Source organism: Centrocercus urophasianus, unplaced genomic scaffold (assembly GCF_019232065.1).
Source record: "Centrocercus urophasianus isolate 14NV4802_14NV808 unplaced genomic scaffold, USGS_Curo_1.0 seq_19, whole genome shotgun sequence".
Taxonomy (NCBI): domain Eukaryota; kingdom Metazoa; phylum Chordata; class Aves; order Galliformes; family Phasianidae; genus Centrocercus; species Centrocercus urophasianus.
This window is the reverse complement of record NW_024884744.1, coordinates 15339963-15356919: the sequence shown is the minus strand read 5'-3', so window position 1 is coordinate 15356919 and position 16957 is coordinate 15339963. Positions and strand designations below refer to the sequence as shown.

The window sequence follows — 16957 nt, the reverse complement described above, 5'->3', positions numbered from 1 at the left end:
AACTACTCTATAGTATATTGCACAGAATCAGAGGTGGCCTGAAAGCAGAAGTCAGACAGAGAGAAATAGAACATAAACCTACTGCATACCACTCTGCTTTAAGCTCTGTGAGAAGAAAAGGCCATATAAAAGAAAGATATTTTATTCAGTTTCATTTCAGTTTTATTCAGAAAAATCTGCTCTGCCTCAGTCTCAGTTTTGCTTGACAAAAAACAAGAACTAAATCTGATGTAAATGTTTGTTCTCCACTGCACCTCTAAATCCAATGTAGCAGTTTGCACAGATGCAACTGAGTGATCTCCCCTCTGAGTAAAGGCCTCCTGAGAGTTTGACCCATGATGCACTTTTTACTCCACGATTCCCTGCTGACTGTTTCCCTGTTTTAGCTTCCCTGAAATACAGCAGATTAGAAAGTACTGGCTGAAATCCAAGAATCCATGAAGACAAAAGAACACGAGTCAGCTTACCTGCCCATAGAATGCAACACGGTAGTATCGCCCAAACAGACGCTTCTCAGAGTTCACCACCTCTGCAACCTTCAGGTATGAGCGGTGGATGTCATAGTACAGATCAGACAGCCTCTGCATGGAGAGACAGAGCAAAAGAGAAGGTGAGGAGGAGCAAGTCCTCCAGGAAATGACAGAGAAGCTCTGCATAAGCATGGCTTGCTTAACTAGATACCCAAACCTTTGCAAAGATAGCTACATGTGTCAAGGGAGTAGTTAAACCTTGACATTAAAGAATTATTTCAAGGCTTCTGACATCTTCCAAGCATGCGGTTTTATAGCAGAGTGTCCACATGTGCAGGGTCACACTTCATCTCATGAAAAAGCAGTGATAGGAACTATCAAAGTGGTCAGAGGAAGCAAGTGTCCTCAGTGCAGGGAAGGGCAACGCGCCACCAACCCCAGTCAGCTTCCACACATGGTATGTTGCCCTCAGTTCCCACCACAAATGACAGTCTTGTGTACAGAGCCAAGAGTTCAAGTGAGTTTAAATCTGAGGACTTGCTTCTTCAAGATACAGCTTATACCTGCTCCTTTTCCTTTTTACTAATTTTAAACCAGAAAATCTGTATATGACATCATCATCAGGTTATCCGTTATGCTTTGAATTTCACTAGTAAACAAGAAATGAAGAAACCCTGGTGTCACGAAGCCATCACACACTTTATCAGTTATTTCTGAACTCAAATACAATGAAAATGTGATCTTGGTTTAAAAACATATGTAAAACATACATCGATTAACTGAGATAGATTTCTCCACGGGGACACGTAACGAGGGACATAACAAAAAGAATCTCAATGAAGTATGGCTAGCAGGATGTTGCTGTGGTTTTGATAACCTCTACAGGTTGATTTGTTTGAAAAGCTTTTGTTTGTTTATGGTTGCACTGATGCTGAAAAGAAACCAAAGTTTTTTTTTAATTTACTCATAGCATGAAGCACTAAAGGGAGAAATTACAGACAGGAAGAACAAAATATTCCCTGTAAAGAAGGCACATTAGTTTAAAAATATTGATCTTTACTGTTGGCTTACACTGATTTCCATAATAAAAAAGAACTTACTTTGAAGTCCCTCTGCTTCTCAAAAACAGCAATGATGGGCTTGTTAACCTCAGCAATAAGTTCATATCTCTCAGACTTCCACAAGTACTCAACACACAACTCCAGCTGCTCCACCAGGATGTTCTGCAATTCCACAAAGAATCGTATCAGTCAATAGCTGACAGCACTTCGTTATTAAGTGCATAGGAAAAGTACCTACCCACTGGTTTATTGTTATTCTGCATCTTCTGTACTAAAGTTTAGGCCAATCACACAATGTTTAGCCAGCTATTGGTGACCTAGCACTTCTTTAGACAACGAACTGGAAGTTGTGGTAATACTTGACTGCTCATTCAGTAGAACAGGATGGCACTGTGGGCTCCAACCCTGATACTTAATGCTCTGCTCAGCTGAATACTTATCCCAGATATTTAGCAAAACAGCTACGGTATTTCACTCAAAAGCAGCGTGCCTTTTAAAGTTGGGTGAATGCACTCTCACTGTAATTTGTTGCACAGGCATCCGTTAGAAATACTGCTGACTGTAAGTATAAAACAAGTCTATAAAAGTTAATGCCACTGACCTCATTATAGGGAGTATCTTGCATTCCAGAGTCTTCCTTCATAGCACCTTCTTCTTTAATGTTGGGGGTGATGCTCAGAAAAGCAGGCCATCCCATGGAAAATAAGCCTTGAAGTGCAAGTCAAAACAACATCAATTAATAACCGAATCACCACGCCCTTAAAGTTAGTTGATGCTATTAAAACAAAGCTGATTTTGTTGATGAGGTTTGTTACTTTTTCTTTCCCACAGCTCAAGTGATGAGAAGTACAAATGGAACTGACTGAGTTTATGAGACTATCATGCAATTCCTCTATGAATTAAATCAATTTGCTCAGGCAAAGGGTAACTGCAACATTTTTCTGATGCAATCTTATTTCCCTTTGGCATTTCAGTTCCTTAGCTGTGCAGGGCTACACATGCCACACTCCTTTACAAAGCAATTACCATTGCAGGTAAAGGGGTGACAATTTATACTCATGAAACCAATAAAGGCACAACACTAAATGCTGGGACTTGCAGTCGTTCCACCCATCCTGTCTCCTAACAGAGAGGCACAGTTGCCACAGGCTCATATCAGCTAATGCAGAGGTGGCCACTCCAGAATAAGCTGTGCCTCTGCTGGGCTCAAAGATGTCCCGACAGCTGTCCTCCTTATCCTGCCCTGGGAAAGAAGCGTGACCACCGTGCTGCTCGAGGAGCTCTTGTAGACAGCTCAGAGTGGTTGCTGAGGGAAGCCCTCCTTCTGCCAAGTTTCGGAAGAGTTTTGAGCAACTTATCCTTTTTACTGATGCGTAGGTTTAAAATTACCCAAAAGTTCTTCACTTTGTTTACTGTGATCTGTTATTTATACAAAGCATAAAAGTGAGACATCCCTGAAATACTGCTGTGTACAAAAGCCCCTTTCATCTTATCCACAGACACTTTCAAGATATCAGAGAACCATGGTCTTTCCAAAACTAAGTTTTCTTTTCCCAGCTTTCGTCCCTGGAAATTGCTCTTTATGAATGCTATTAAAATATCTCAAGCCGAAAATTCCTTCAAAACACACATTTCATGAACTAAATAACGCGCGGAAGCATTTCAAAGACATAAGCCTGCACTTTATTTCTCTAATTAGCTTTACAGATTAAAAAAAATCTTTATCTATACAAAGTTACATATGGATAATCTGATATTAATTCTGCCCTTGTCCCCCAGCTTTGGATAGTCAAGGAAACTGAATATGGATTTGTGTGCTAAACACCAATTGACCTGAGAAGATTGCTAATGAAGAGCAGACTGCTCTGTCCCCAGAAGAACCCTTAGCCAGAGCTGTTCTGTGCATTTCATCAAACCAGTCAAAGAGCATCAGGAAAGTAACACAATGCTTCTGACATTACTTGCTTGCTGTTACAGCCATCAACATGCACTATAAATATTTTCAGTTTGGTAGATATTTTTCCAGATCAGTTGAAGAACATTCATTCCCTAGCCACGTTATCTGACCCATGAACAGGCACGGTTAGAGCACTCACTTCCTCCAGTGTGAGTTGTTAGTAACACATTACTATCAGAGACTTGACCATCCTCCAGGAGCATACGTGAGGTACAAATCTTTTCCATTTTCCAGTAACCTATGGTAGCGTAAGATGGTATTAGTACACTGCTACTGGTATGTGTTAATACATGCATATTTAATAACAGCACATTAACAAGTGAAGCATTCTCTTTTAGCGCTACTCTACTAAACATTTAATTAACCCTCCACACAAAACACATACTGTCACTGTCCTAGTGCTGAGACTAGTACTTACAATGTATTAAAAATAAAGTATTTAGTAGAAGTTGAGCAGTTTTAAGAATACTTTATTTAAAGGTAAGGAAAGTAGAACAATCAAAAATTATTTTCAACGATATGATTTATAAATACATAGGGTTGATTTTGAACATACTGATCTTACCCTTTCTTTTTAGGTACTCCGCAATGAGAGCAGCGATGTGAATGTAGCACATAGCAGCCTGCAATGAGAGACCAAGATTCGTGTATATGAAGCACACTGACTTAGCACACGTGTGAAAAGGAATGGGCATGTACTTTCATTACTGACAAGCCACATTGCAGAAGAGGGAAAACAAAATTAATGTAACATTTTGAGCAAATAAAGGACTGAACGATGAAACCTAAAGGATTAAACAATGAAACCTCTCTGCATTTCACAAAATGCATCAGATAAAAGCACAGACTAAGTAGTAAATGAGGACACCAGGAAATTTGCTCAACAGAACAACATAAGATCAGTTAATAAACACAATAATGCTGGGCTAAGTACAGAGGTTCACATCAGTCATTCAGTTTTTTTTAAAAGGTTATGTTATAAATATGCAACTTCTCTCCTACACTGTTTAAGGTGGGGAAAAAAAAGAATTACACAAAAACCTGCATGTAAATAAAGCACTGTTTAAAACCTCGCTTACACTAACACACCTGTTAAGAGTGAAGCCGGTGAGATGCTAATATGATGCTGGACACATCTTCCCCATCAGAAGCTTTTAAGTCTTGCTCAATCACACGTCAGGCACTGTCACACTTAAGCAAACTGACGTAATAAGCACATCACGTCTCAAGGCATTGCTCAAACCTGTCTTCCAGTGTATGACAGATCGTATACATCTCTTAAATCACTGCTGTTATCTGTTTTCATGGCCCTTTTCATCTCAGCCTAATGACAAATGCATTTCCTACTCATCTGTTTATAAATTACCTCTGATAAATCTCCATTTCTTGCGTGAATCTTGGCCATGCTTTCAAGCCAGGTTCTGCGTAATTCAGGTGTGCTGGCATAGGAATTTGCTAGGCTGTACTGCAGGTCCACAAGCATCTCAGGGTCTTTCTCATGTTCCTTCATCTGAGCTGTGGCCATCAAAACTGTTCTGATGCGTTTGGTCAGATCCTTCACCTCTGCTGGGAAATTAACGTTCTTTGGGAAAGATAAGCGATACATCACTGAAACCATCCAAAGAACCACATGCAGCACCCCTGACTGAGCTCTCATTCTGCTTGTGGAACAACACCCCATCCCTGTAGTTCATTTGGTTGAAAACAGATTTACACTTCAACAGTATACACACAATTTACACTGTTACACTTGTTTTTGGCGCACATCAACTGAACAGATTAGGGACAGTTTGTAGACTTAAAGACCGCTAATTGTGGTAGCGTTTCATCAGTCATAATGCACAGCATCTTCTCTGATATCAGGTAGCCAAAATGTCTTCTGAGAATAAATTAAGCAGCAAGTAGCAAATACATTTCAATCTGAAATCTGTTGATCTAAATTATTAATTTTGTGATTTGTGAATTCATTGATGTCTGGTTGCCCCAGAAAGCATACTACATATGCACAAGTCACTGTGTAACCCAAGTCAGCAATTTTATTCACAGAAACACTTGCTCCTCTGAAGTTGTTGATATTTTGAAAGAGGTAGTGATTGATAAAATAAAAAGTTTCTTACTTTCATTTGCTTGTCTCCATTAGCAAAATTATTTATAATTGCAAGTGAATGTTGAAACCGGGATCCACCAATCCCTGCATCTGCTATCAGCTGGCTCACTGCTTTGATGAGCTGTACAAGTAGAGAGTAGCAACAAAGCCCAACAAATGGGGGAAAAAAAAAAGAAAAAAGAAAAAAGAATAGGGTGCAATTAGCAATGAAAATCAAGGATTCTAAACTTTTTTTAATGCCTGCTTTAATGCAACTTAATGTTCTAGTCAAGCAGAAATGCTCTTTTAGACCTATTTTAAGAAGATCATAGAACTGTTTGTTTTTAAGGGACCTAGAAGATCATCTAGTTCCAACCCCCTGCTATGGGCTGGGACACCTCCCACTGAATCAGGCTGCCCAGGGCCCCAGTCACCCTGCCCTGGAACACTTCCAGGGATGGCACATCTACAACTTCTGTGAGTAACCTTTCCGGTGCATAGCCACCCTCAGAGCAAAGAATTTCTGATGGAAATTCACCCTCTTAATTTAAAGCCACTATGCCTTGCCCTATCATTATATTCTCTGAATGCAGGGATTGTAAGAAAGCTTTTCATTTTTGCAATATAAGAGCATTGTTACTGGGCAATATGTTTCCGTTAATATATTATTGGATTCTGTTTAGCTACTTCATCAGCAATATTCTCAGTGCTGTAAGCAATGCACACAATTCAAGAATACCCTTATATCTGATTTATTTGGCCATGTGGCTGGGTTCACAGCTGTCTCTCTTTGGAATGGAGCCGAATAGGCCAAGAACAGAGAATTCATCCCAATGTCTTCAAACTTGGCAGAAAAATCAAACTGCCACAGAGAACTGTCTGGGGAATTCAAATGAACTGCTGTGCTGCAATGCATAATAATAATAGCAATAACGACAGAACAATGCACATCAAGTAAATACTGATAATCTTACACTTGACTCACCTGAAGATGGGATCTGACTATTGATTTCTGCTTATTAAATTCAAAGTTCTTCCTCATGAAAAAATAAAGTAGAGCAGATGCCTCCGTCTGAGTTGAACGTGACCTGTGGTTACAGCACTTCAGGATTTCATAGCAAAGTGAGCCACAGAGATCTGCTTGTCCTTGGAAGAATGCTGATGGGAACTATCGGGGAAAAAAAAAGTGTGGATATAAGCTCTCAGGCCTTGTTACAATTATTCTGAATCAACAGTGTTTGCCTGTCATGCTTCCAGTGAAAACAACCGTCTTTCACATACTCACTGACACCAGGGTTTAGTGAAGAAATTAGCCATTGGCTAAACATAATCCCATGTGCAAATCAAGTTCAAGTAAAAACAGCACACAGGTTTTCATGCAAACACCATATGCAATGCATCAATCAGGCTGACCTCTGAGAAGTCCAGACAGCAGCTGGTACACAGCAAGCATAAATGCAGAGCAGCCTATCTGCAAAGAATGCAGAACAGCTAAACAGGAAAAGAGGGGGGTGGTGGTCTGCTCTACTATAAAAGCTGCTCAGGGGAAAGAAAATGCTCTGAGCTGCAGACATTGAACTTCCAACAGTCAAGTGCTGGAACAATAGGGTGAAGGACAGCTCTGTAAGTGATACATAGTATTTATATACAGGGTGAATACAACAGAACACAGAGCAATGAAAGCTGGAAGTAGTATGTTCTGGGCACAGATCTCAAGTTTTGCCTAGAACATTCTGCTGCAGGAATCAAAACTGATCCCTGCTCCCACTGAACTACAAAGGAAGAAATTAATCCTGAGAGCTACGGAATGAATGAAAAGGCCAATCCTGCATATTTATCCATCCTCCCCACTGCATATACTCCCTCCATTCCTGACTGTCTGGTATGTAATTGAAAGCTGCCTGCGGCTGATCTACATTATATTTTGCCCATCCCCGAGGCACGTTACTGGGAGAAGCATGGTTTCCTTCCCTGACACAACCACCATCAGAGAAGGAGGCCATGTGGTTTAAACTTATCTACACTGTGTGCAGAAACATCTGGGAGACCAGGCTACCATTGGTTATTCTCACTTCCCCATACCAATTTTTATCTGCGCACTACATTTCGGCGATTTTTAAAAGGATCTCATCTAAGCCTATGACTTGGAAATTGAACAGCCTTTGCAGTTGGTACAAAATGTCTAATTGCTCACAGTTACTAATACATGTGCAATGCATGCACATAAAGAGAGTTTGATGAGCACGTTTTTGTCCAAAATCTATTCTATGTTGAAAATGACATGTTTGTAAAAATGTAATACTTCAGGTGACCTGCTGGGAAAGCCTACGAAATAATCTCCTGCTAGCTCCTCTGGGGACAGCTGGATTCTGCAACTCATCTGCCATGAGGACTGCAGACCTCTAGGATTTCATGCTTTCTTCCACAAACAACAAAAACAGGAAAGCCAAGAGGGCTGTGACATAGTCAGACACCAGACAAATTTTAATTACACATTTTACTTTTCTTTCGTAAGAATTTCAATATTTTTATTTTCCAACAGATGCAGTTTTTCAGAAGTTGTGTTTCCTGCTTTTAATCAATAAATCAGAAAATCTTCAGGAATGCGCATTCAATACAGTGCAAGTGAAAATTCTGTTGAAGTACTCAACTATCCTCAAGCTGCACTTGCTGTAACATTAATAGCTCAAATTAACAGAAGAAAACCATGGTTACCTTGCCTACAAACAGCCGGAGGGCAGCAAAGACATGCTTGAGAGCTGCTGCTGACTGGTTGATTTGCAAAAAGAGCATGTGTGTGTCAAAGACCTTCTTCATCAGTGCATTCTGGCAATCAGATTGCTGGAGCTGCCTCTGAAAAGCACACACAGAAGACAGAACGTGCTGGTTATTTAAAGGAATGAACAGGTGATGACCTGCTGGACTTGGCATTGATAGCTCCTAGTGAGGTGCTTTTTTTTTTTTTAATCAGTGTCTGCCCTGAAGTGTCAGCGGATGAGGCAGACCAGCTTGCTGCAGACATGTTTTGCTTGCAGCTTTCAGAAGGTAACACTTGCCCTGTACTCCTACTTTTGGCTGACATATATCAGATTTAAGGGTGCTGAAATGAGACACTAAACCTGAAAGGAGCTGCTTGCTCTTTTTGTAGCTATGAGACCTTCAAGAAGTCATCTGTGCTGACATTAATAGAACTAAAAAGTGAACTTAAAAACTCAAAATAGAACTTGAAGTGTAGAGGATTCACCTGTCAACTTGTGCAGATACAGATGAACATATGTAAGATGAGGTGACAGTAGATGAGCAAACCTTTCAAGCAGAGCACAGCTGTATATAGCCTTGGATATGCAGGATGCTCTGCATCCCATCTTTCTATTCAATTTGCACACTGTGAGTCAAACCATGAATGTTCATGAAATACCCTCACTGAGGACTGTTATCTTATTTCCTGATCTTGCTGTCTCAGGCATTTTGAGTCTTCTGTGTCCCTGACCCCGAGGTCTTTTCCCCACTGCAGAACTCACACAGCACCACTTCAAGCAGAAAACAAAACAGCAAAACATACCTGGTGGTTCAGAGTGTAAAGACACAACAGGTCAAGAATTGTGAGGGAAACTTCTGTAGCAATGTTTGCCTCTGTGTCCACGTATTGTATAATATCTGTTTCGTTCGAGCTGCCTAGAACATATGAAGCAATGACAATTTTCTGAGCATCCTTACAGATAATGAAATTTTGCATCCCTGTGCAGTAGAGATGGTATCCTAACTGTACATTTAAAATAAAGGGTATTTTAAAGAAAAATGTTCCTGGAAGATGGAAGGGACCATGTATTTTCTCATAATATATGCTGTCATTATTCAAGGTGACTAAAAACTACCAAATTCTGAGACAGTCCAAAGGGAAAAGAACCTTCTGTCCTGAAAAGGTCACTCTCATTGCTCAGTTTAATAAAAGTAATGCTTCAGTCAGCATGCGTCTGATTGCAGAGCAACTACGTAACCACAGATGGAAGGGATGCTGGGTATAGGGAGGATTACTTATCAGTAAGGCTACTATAATACGTCAGGTTACTTTAATTCTTTTTTTTTTTTTTTTTTTTTTTTTTTAAATGAACTTTCAAACCTTAGATTTCTTAGCATCTGAAAAAACAAGTGTAAACTCAGGTAGCTCTGAGTCCCTTCAGGCTCTCTCTCACAGACAAGCATGAAAACAGATTTAATTGTCTAGAGCTTGATCCAAATCCCATAGAAGTCTAGAGGGAAGTAAATACAATTTTTTTTGTATTTATATATACTTACATGCAGTACTGCTGTCTATCATCTGCAAGAGTTTGGGGTTAGAAAGTGCATTTTTGCCACGAATTATTGGTAACGTCTGAGATCTGTGATGTTTGTGGCCATCATGACTAGAAGCAGAATGCATCCTGAAATCCAAAGGTATCATTTAAAAATAGAAATAAGGAAAAAACTGATCATGCCTATACAAAACTTTTCCACATCAGAATTTTCTGAGGTACTTCTCAAATGCTAAAGTGAAACCAAGCAATGTGAAATTTTTCAAAGAAACAAAGAGAACATTAGAGAGGTGAACGAAACAAAACAGATGAACAGATGTTCTAGAGACCACAGGAGATGAAACTCATTGCGTATTCTCCAAAAAGCAACAGCTTAAATAGCTGGCTGGTGTTTAGAACACTGACGTTAGATGAAGAAAAATTAAAGTTAGTCCTGTTACAAAAAGAACACAGGAGAAACAGACCACACTCATGAAAGAACAAATACAGCTAAGTAGCTTCTACAAGGGGGAAAAGAATGCGAATGACAGTGACAGTGAAACTACGTGTGTTTGTATGCCTGTTCTTTTAATCTTTTTATGATGTTAAACAGTCTAAAGTATTTCATTATCATGAAAAGTTTATCGTAATTGGTGAAAGAACTTTGAATTTGTGACCACTACAGAATCCAGCAAGATTTAATATCAATCAAAGCTCAGGTTACTTATTCAAATATTATTTTTAAATGTAGCTTCATAAAATTGTGTAATTTATAGACGTTCTTGGAGAAAATTGCTTCCTGCACCTAGCTAAATCCTCTTTCATTAGTTGTCTATTAAAAAAACAACCAACCAACCAACCCAAAAAAGCCAGATTCTACATTTAACAAGAAAATTTCCAACTCAGGTATGAAACTAATGGCCAGACATTTGCCAGTCAACATGACAGTTTTCCATGATGGGTCACAGTGGAAGGATTCGGGTGGACATTTTGGCAAACCAGTGCATTGGATATTTGGAATTTTGATCTTGAGGTGTTCTGTGTTTTTGTTTTTTTTCCCCTTTGGTAGGAAGGTGATTCTCTATGAGCACGGTGACATTCAGCAAATTGGAATACATAAATGTCAATGCAAGTTAGAACTGATCAGCAATGCTTCATCTTTCAGCTCATCATCAAAGAATGCTCAGCATTACATCAGGCCAAATAAACAGCCTTTTGGACAACAAATCTGTGAGGGGGTAGTGTGTGAAGGCCCCGGAATCAGCACAAACGTTGGGTGGGTGCCCTACGTATGGGCAGTTTGTTCCCTCACAAATCTAATAAATCACATTTGCAACCTAAGAAATTGCTAGCATAAGAATACAAGACTATTAACAAGATGACCCACAAAATCAGACCCCAGTGTTTGTGACGAAGTCAAAGAAGTTTTCAGTCAGGAGAAGAACGCTCAGGAAAAAATAAAAACGTGGCCCTGAAAACTACATTCAGAAAGATGAAAGCCTCTGAAGGGCTTCGCAGCACCCTGAGCATCGCTCAGCTGTGAGAGACACACAAGGACTCTTGGCCAGCACATGCAGCTGGATATTGTGTAATAGATACATGCATATATATATATCTGTACATATATATACCAGTATATCTATGTGACTATCCCACCACATTTGTTCATCAGTGAATGTGAAGCAGAACAGCAGTTTCCTAAAGGCTGCTTGCCAGGTCCAGATAGGATAATGAAATCAGTGCTATTTCTTGAAAACTGCATGGTATGGGAACAAAGAAAGGAGCATGGGAGGGAAGCCATCTTCTCTCCTGTGTGCTAACTTTTCCACTCCAAAGTACATGCTTCTAGTAGCATGCAAATTCTAGCTACACGTAAATGAGAAAAGCCAACGATCCAAACATACAAGGAACTTTCTCAGCATGCTCTTAGATACAGCCACAAGGGTAGAGTCAAAAGTTCACTTTCTCTCTGGAGTTTTACATTATTAACTATGAAAATGCTCTGCTATTCCATAAAAGGGTCAAAAAGATTATTAAAGGTGCACTGCACTTGCAGTTCATTACTATGCTACCCATGAGAACAACTGAATCTTTCAGTCATTAGACTAGGAAGAGAAAGGAAAAAAGACAGTGAAAGACAGAGGCTGTGGAATGGCAACATGGAGGTAATGCTATAGTACTATGTTACACATAGCCACGTGGAATTAAAAAGACAGGGACCAAGCACACCTATTTTGAAGTTTGACTCTGTATTTCACAACCCAAGATTATCAAGAGACAAGTGATCTCCTGCTGTTATAAATGCATCCAAGAAATTCACCCAAAAAGCAGTAAGAATGCAAACATTTGAATTCATTCAGGTTGGGGAGAACTGTGAAGTATCTTTCAAATAGGCATCTGAGCAGAAAACAACAGCTACCCTTTCTGCATCACTTAGCAATATATTGACAGCAAGAATTTTTTGAACATAAAGTTTTAAGCAGCTTTTAAGTCCAGCTGAAGCTGAAGACTCAATTCTTTTACAGTTTACAGCTCTGGGGGCTCTGAAATGTGCTTCGGGTTGTGCTGGCTCCTTTACAATTAACGCTGTGGTTGTGCAAGATGGCTGCAGGATGACAAAAGCTGTGATTTTACAGGGGTTAATAATGAGGTGTGTCATTACCATTGTGAGAGCAGACCTGACGCCTGGCCAGAGGAGTTTGAACCTTTAAGGGTGCCATTATTCTGGGTGCCCTGAACAAATTTAAAAGCAGCAGCAATTTTCCTGTTAAAAGAAAATAACTGTTAATCTGTCAGGAATGGGACACTGATTTTGTCATGCCTCTGAAGAATAAACAAAGGCCTGACAGAACCTGCCACAGAGCATGAACTGGTTTATCTGGCGACCTTTCATTTCTCCACAGTGTGACATACAGATAAGTTTACAGTAGTAGCGTTAAATTAAAAATGAAACAGCAACTAAGACAAAGTGTGCGTTTCATATTATGCAGCTGGAAAAAGATCTCATGCTTTTTCAGGAAAGTGTGCAGAGACAGTAGATTTTTTTGTTTTTTGATTGCTGTGGAACACTTTTCTATGCCCATTAAAGCCATTTGTTCCATCACATAGATGAAAAATAGCATTCGGTTTCTTTTGTATGACATACATTGAAGTAAGGTTGAAGAATGGTTCAGAACTATGGGTTATAAATGCAACAGTGGCTCTCACAAGCAATTCATCTTTGACACCAGGCATGTACTCATCACTCTACAACATTATGATAAGAATGTCTGCATAGAAGAAAAAAATGCAGTGTACAACAGCTTGGTGTTTTCACAAGGAAACACAGGCAAAGATAAACAAAGGAAACATTCAGGCAATGTAATCAGCAACAATTTAATACTTTAACAGACAGCCTATAATATTGCAGTAATATTTAAATATTATAATTAGCTATAACCAAAAATTACCTTACAATATTGCGTTTTCCTAGATATCTGAAATTTTGAAGACACACCCTGAAAGATAAAGCAGCATTTATGTCTTTTAATGGCTTCCTAACTAAAAAGACAACAAGAAGCAGCTGAATTGTAGTGATTTGGGAAGACCTGCTGAATGTGTCTGCTCATTAGCAAACAAAATAGGATGCAGGAGTTTCCAGACTAAGTATGTAGAAGGTGTGGGGACCACATTGTTCACCCATTTTCACTTTCTCTCTGGTTGAAGATTCCTGCTTGGTCATGAGGCAAACTCAAAGGCAAAGATTTGGCTGTAAAAGCATTGCTTCCTCATCAGGTGAAGTTAAGTTGCATTTCACTTATCAAGTGGGAAGAGAATTCTGAAAATAGCTACCTGTGTGGATTCTATGGACATGCATGGGTTGGATTGAGTAGACCACCTTACAGAGATGAAAAAACAGACGTTCTTGGTTACATACCTTTTCTTAAGGTTTGCAAGGTTTAAGGAGCTAAATATTTTCCAAATGGAAGAAAAGAACCTCAATCCCATACAAGGAAATTACACTACTAAAATGTCTGGGAGAAAAACCCAAAGCATTAAGGCCTCTGTTCATAGAAATGGCCAACATATTGGAAGATGGGTTTTGTTACTAATGCCTCACTACGCCTTTGGAAGGGTATGGTAAAATAATCCCAGATACAATAGCTATTCTTAGCCTATACCATGAAGACGACAAACTCAAAAATTGACAGCATTGGCTTTCGAACATCATCACTCAGCCATTTAAATAATCATTTAATCAAATAACTGTAAAAATAAACTTACTCCAAAATGCTGAAAAAGTCTGTTATTTCTGAGAACGGTGCTCTCAGCCAGTAGGAAATTAGTGCATCTAAAGAGAGATATTAAAATATATTACGTATCTATTACAAGGAATTAAGTGTGCCACTGATAATTATTCTAATGTTCGTTTGGATTCGATATTCATACTATTTTATGACAACCTCACTCAGGCAGAGCACATTTTCCTCACCTTCTGAAATAGTTTTCATAATGTGAAGGAAACACATAAGAAGGCTTCTAGTTTCAGCTTGATCCAGCTTGTCAAAACGAAGAGTTGATCCAATCAAAGACAAAGGTCTCATGATCTGTTGAATTGACAGCAAAGGGCTTTGTTGAGCTCAGTGATAAGTATTCACATCTGGTAATCATTTTCAATATTTTCACATGTACCTTTTCACACGTGTCAGTTCTCTCACTGTTTTTTTCATTGGTACTTGGGTTAGATTCAAGACTTGCTAAGGAAGCTCTCGAGTCAGCATGGTTTGCTGCAGAGATAGCTATTGATGAAAAGGCTGTAAATGAAAGTCATAGCAAACATGCTAAACCAAAACATCTATGGATACAAAAACTAACAAGAAAAATGGAGAACTTAAAATGTGTCACATGCTGGATTGATACCAGTGCTTTGAACTTTCAATGCCAAAGATACTGATGAGTATGTTTGGTACAGAAAACATGCAATAAGTTGAAGAAAAATGATTCAGTTTGCCATTATTAATGTCATTGAAATGGCTTGTTGCATTCCATAACGCCTGACCCAAAGCCATGAAAATCATTGGGAAGATGTCCCTGAATTTCCCAGAATTGTTTGGACGCTGTGGACAAAGTAAGTTGTTTTCACCCTTCTGTTAAGCCTGGGAAAACTAAGAGTACTTTCCTCCAAGAGACTTTAGGAGTACTCGGGAGAAACCTTTGAACTATTCTTAAGACAGACAGACTGCAAGAATGAACTCAGGCACAGGGATCTGTGAGAGCCTGGCATCATTCCAAAGCAGGAGGGTAAGTGAAGCAGTGGAAGAAGAATAGCTTCACAGGAGAAATAAAATCAACCCAAAAACACCCAAAGGGAAGAGAAACATTGGATACCATGTTTCCTTGAGTATTGTATAAGATGGGTTAATGATATCATCCATGAATACTAAGCAGAAAGCACAATGGATTGAGATACACACAAATCCACCTGTGTGGATGATCAATCTGTCATACATACCTGCTATAGAGTTCAGAACATCTTTGGAAAAGGAAGTATCCACAGAGTTTGCATGTTTCATTGCTGTCTGGTTCTGAAATCCTCCAGTTGTGCTCAAATCATCCCTAGATCCCTGTATTTTGAAATAAACAGAACAAACTGCTAGATGATATCACTCATAACTTGTACAATGACAACACACATACAGTAATACACACATACAACCTCTAAGAGGTTGTCCCTCTTAGAGAGGGAGCTTGAAAACATACTTTCAGCTGTGGAGATGTGACAGCCTAAAAAAAACCCTCAAGGCTTACTGTAATATGCCAGAGCTATCTGCAATGTCAGTCAGTGGAGTTGAAAAGAATATATCAAGTCTAACTCCGCTTACTGGGTGTGCAAGCAAATCAGACCTGTATTTCATTAGCTAATTTCTGACAAGGATAAATTTGGATTTCTTCCTACCAGATTGGATTTTCTCAGACCTTGGAATCAGACCTCAGTTTGGTCAGTTGAACTGCTTTCAGTGTTCTGAAGCCACAAGAATTACCTGATTGGAAGTATTGATATTGAAAAGGAACATATCCTTCATGTAAATCCTTGGCATATTGTCCAAAAGCATTCCATAGAGCGGCATGTACAGGTTTGCTATTTGTGCCTGTTTTGCCTAAGAAGAAAAGATATAACATAAATCCAAAGAAACTAATTACTGTATACTGGTAGCTAAGGAAGTTTCACGTATTTAGCCGCTGTATGAACAAATAAGGAAAAAGAATAAACAAGTGTCTTTACCGGCTCTGCGTATCGATCATCAAATGAATGCTTTGCCATTAAATTTTTGAGCACAGCCAAAGCTAAGTGCCTAATATCCTGGTCTTCTTGCAAGGCAAACCCAACCTCCCGCAGCAGAACTCCAATTAAGAAATGTTTACGGCAAAATTCATTGGTCAATGTGTACTCTGGAATATCTTGGAACAGAAAGGACAAAAAAGCCTAAATTAATGCATGCTACAAAAAAAGCCGTCTCCTGTTTTCCAAACTTTCAATAACTGTGTTTTAGTCCACTGTTAAAGCTTGATTTCCTGGTCTGTCTGTCCCATTCATCCAGACTATATACACAATCCGAAACGACAAACTCAAATGTTTTGTACATAGTAAGACTGATCATTCCTCTGAGGCACTAAGTCCAAATTGTTATTCTCATTTTCTAGCTAAAATTTATAAAGTAGAAAGGTCTAGACTAACTTCACTTTTACAAATACTGACTAATATTTGGTTTAATTTAGTCCAATTCAGTGACAACAGTTGTTCATTATTAAGGCTCTTAGTGCAGAATTCTACTTGCTTCTTACACAGTAATTTGCTCATACCTGACGTTCGATATTCCTGGGTTGATTCTGAAGGTGTCATGGGGTCTTCATTTACCATAAATATAAAACAATAACAGGAAAAAAATATATGCTTTAAAAAATGAATAATCAAATACATGTACTTTGTAACTTTTTAAATAATTTGACTGGTATTTGAATGAAGCAGCTTCTACCAGTCTCTGCTTTCATTTCAACTTTGTACAACTGCTTTGTATGAAATAGAAGATGAATAAACAGTTTACATCATTACGCACAAGAAACCACTACAGTAA

The 16957-nt window shown here is 39.0% G+C and overlaps 1 protein-coding gene across 7 annotated transcripts in view; it reads right to left on the bottom strand.

Annotated features, from left to right (window-relative positions):
• DOCK10 (dedicator of cytokinesis 10) overlaps positions 1 to 16957 on the bottom strand; it is a 136465-nt gene that overhangs the window by 12580 nt on the left and 106928 nt on the right. For 5 of the 7 annotated variants that reach the window (XM_042820431.1, XM_042820427.1, XM_042820432.1 and 2 more), the window contains 20 exons: positions 16686 to 16730; positions 16108 to 16283; positions 15866 to 15982; positions 15337 to 15448; positions 14517 to 14638; positions 14317 to 14431; positions 14109 to 14175; positions 13295 to 13342; positions 12508 to 12609; positions 9871 to 9995; positions 9137 to 9249; positions 8290 to 8427; positions 6560 to 6742; positions 5606 to 5716; positions 4855 to 5070; positions 4054 to 4111; positions 3628 to 3726; positions 2133 to 2239; positions 1571 to 1693; positions 468 to 581 (listed from right to left, as the gene is read on the bottom strand). In XM_042820431.1, coding sequence (XP_042676365.1) covers positions 468 to 581; positions 1571 to 1693; positions 2133 to 2239; positions 3628 to 3726; positions 4054 to 4111; positions 4855 to 5070; positions 5606 to 5716; positions 6560 to 6742; positions 8290 to 8427; positions 9137 to 9249; positions 9871 to 9995; positions 12508 to 12609; positions 13295 to 13342; positions 14109 to 14175; positions 14317 to 14431; positions 14517 to 14638; positions 15337 to 15448; positions 15866 to 15982; positions 16108 to 16283; positions 16686 to 16730 — 2291 coding nt within the window. The remainder of the gene's footprint in view (positions 1 to 467; positions 582 to 1570; positions 1694 to 2132; positions 2240 to 3627; positions 3727 to 4053; positions 4112 to 4854; positions 5071 to 5605; positions 5717 to 6559; positions 6743 to 8289; positions 8428 to 9136; positions 9250 to 9870; positions 9996 to 12507; positions 12610 to 13294; positions 13343 to 14108; positions 14176 to 14316; positions 14432 to 14516; positions 14639 to 15336; positions 15449 to 15865; positions 15983 to 16107; positions 16284 to 16685; positions 16731 to 16957) is intronic. The other 2 variants (XM_042820429.1, XM_042820430.1) reach the window with 2 other exon arrangements.